This window comes from Trematomus bernacchii, unplaced genomic scaffold (assembly GCF_902827165.1).
Source record: "Trematomus bernacchii unplaced genomic scaffold, fTreBer1.1, whole genome shotgun sequence".
Lineage (NCBI taxonomy): Eukaryota > Metazoa > Chordata > Actinopteri > Perciformes > Nototheniidae > Trematomus > Trematomus bernacchii.
Window position 1 is genome coordinate 196940 of NW_022987889.1, and position 2500 is coordinate 199439.

The 2500-nt window shown below is 41.8% G+C and overlaps 1 protein-coding gene across 1 annotated transcript in view; it reads right to left on the reverse strand.

Annotated features, from left to right (window-relative positions):
- trim2b (tripartite motif containing 2b) overlaps positions 1-2500 on the reverse strand; it is a 15840-nt gene that overhangs the window by 13141 nt on the left and 199 nt on the right. The window contains exons 1-3 of the mRNA XM_034114319.1: positions 2378-2500; positions 1929-2080; positions 1569-1749 (exon numbers count right to left, since the gene is read on the reverse strand). The exon at positions 2378-2500 is cut by the window's right edge and continues 199 nt beyond it. Coding sequence (XP_033970210.1) covers positions 1569-1749; positions 1929-2080; positions 2378-2479 — 435 coding nt within the window. The 5' untranslated portion in view covers positions 2480-2500. The remainder of the gene's footprint in view (positions 1-1568; positions 1750-1928; positions 2081-2377) is intronic.

Genomic DNA, 2500 nt, shown 5'->3' on the forward strand with positions numbered 1-2500 from the left:
AAAAAAAGCTGACCTCGGCGGACATGATGGGCGTTTCCGCTCTTGCACGCTCCCCCGACTTGTCTCTCGTCACAATGGTCACCCGAGGCAGGATTTGTCCCACAATGCACTGCTCCAAACCGGCACCATGGCCTCGCTCTGGCTCGCCACCGCGCGAGAGCTGAGGAAGATGAGGATGGTCACATGGTAAGAACATTTGCATTTTATCAAGTATTTAACGTTTTAACGGTGCCATTTTTTACATTTACAAGACAATACTACGTTTAGAAAACCTTTCCTCTCCTGTAGTGTGTTCTATAGGTTTGTGTGCATGTAAATGGTCTGCAGGGGCTAAAATCCCAAAGTTATGGAACATAGTGACATCACTACAGAACATTCGCGGTCCAATTGGCTGGCGGGTTAGGGTTAGGGTCTAACCTAACCCTAACCCTAAGTTTCAAATATATTTAAAAGAAATCTCAAACATTCAAACTCAACACTCAAAAAAGAATGGATGGAGGACGCTCTTCCGGACTTTCAAACCTTCCTACTGTATTTATAATCCTCCTCCACCTCTGAAAGTGTGATTCTAAAAACGCTTCTCTACCCTGCATGTTTTGTTCACCTGGTGGTGACGATGGTGCCCAGGTGTGGATGCTCTTGCGCATGCCGTCGGTCTCCAGGATGAGGTCCAGCTGGTCGTTCTCCTGCGGCTCACAGGTCAGGCGGAGGCCGGTCAGATCCCCGAGTCTCTGCTGCAGCTGCTGCTCCGCCTGCAGCCCGGCGGCACACGCCTCCCCAGAGAGGGCCTCCTCCGCCTGGGAGAGGGAGGCCGAGAGAGCCCCCTCCCCCAGGACCAGGCTCTCCACCTGGGCCTGGAGCACCTGCACACACATGGGGAAGTATATGACGAAAAATAGGATAGAAACTGTCAGGGTCGGGGTAATAATACCAAAATTCAGTACAGAGACAGGAAGGCAGGTTTCAAAGTTTTAACAAAAAGCGAGCCTTATTCTAAAGCGGAGGGGAACTAAAGACAGGAAGGAGAACACATGGCAACATAAACCCAAAACCATGACCGAAATTCTTTAAATTATTTAAAAATATGATTATTTAAAATCTAAAAAGTCATAGTATTTCGTCATTTAAAAAAGTACTTAGTACTATATTTCATTCAAAGTCATAAAAGGTAAAAAAATATGATAAGTCGTAGTATCTAATTTCCAGAAAGATATGATGGAAAAAAGCTAATAATATGAATACAAATGTTGAAAATTCAAAATATGACGAAAAATTCAAATATATATTTTCAAAAGTGACAGCAAAGTCTGGAAAAAAGAAATAGGAAAGTATGACTTTAAAAAAATATATATCTTGCAAGAAGGCAAAGTATTGTATCTTGAAAAACACAATGACAAAAGTGGAAAAAATCTCGAATTTTAAAGAATATATTTCTAGTGGGTCAAGAAAAACAAAACAAAAAAAGCCTACAAATATTTATAAATGAATCTAAGTCATAGTATGTATAAAAACGTATATAATATGTATAATTAACCCATAGAGTCACGTTATATCTGGTGTGTTTTCACCTTCTGCTTCAGGCCGTAGGTGACCTCCAGCTCCATCAGCAGGACGCTCTTTCTGACGTCCAGCTGCTTGTGAAGATCCTCGAAACTCGATTGGATGTCCTCGTCGATAGAAGCTCTCTGATTGGTCAGCTGCTGAAGGATCTCCCGGACAAAAGACAACGCGTCCGAGATCTCAGGGAGTCTGCAGGGAGATACATATGAGTCAAAACTGTTTTATTTCATGCATCAGAAAATCCAGAGGTGAGAGACTTTTTACGATGTATATAGAGATAGGAGTGTATAGAGTGTATTTGTCTATAGAGATAGGAGTGTATAGAGTGTATTGTCTATAGAGATAGGAGTGTATAGAGTGCTGCCCACCTGCTGTGAGCGGCCCCCTGCTGTTCCTGCAGGACGCTGCGCTGCTGCTCCAGGATCAGCTCGAGGGGCTGCTGGTCGTGCTGCTGGTCGTGCTCCTGCACACACTCCTCACACAACACACACTCACAGGAAGAGCAGTACACCTCCGCCACCTGCAGGGGGACGGGATACAGGTTACATGTAATAATAAATAATTTAATAAATTACATTTAAAATAATAATAACAAGAAATAAAATAATTAAAATATGAATAAAGGAAAAAAAATATTATAATAATAATATTAACTAAATAATAATATTACAATCTCAAATAATTAAAATAATAATAATAAAGAAAAATAATAATGATAATAAATAATAATAATAATAAATAATTATAATAAAAAGAAAAAAACATTAAAAACAACAAACATTAAATAACGCATAAAGCCGGTTTTATTCTCCCGTACCTTCCCTGCATGCTGGGGGCAGGCGTTCCTCCCGGGGGGCGGGACCTCCAGGACGGTGCACTCCTCACTGCTGCTCTCTGGGGAGTGCTGATGGGGATCCATCTGGGGGGAAAACACCCCTTA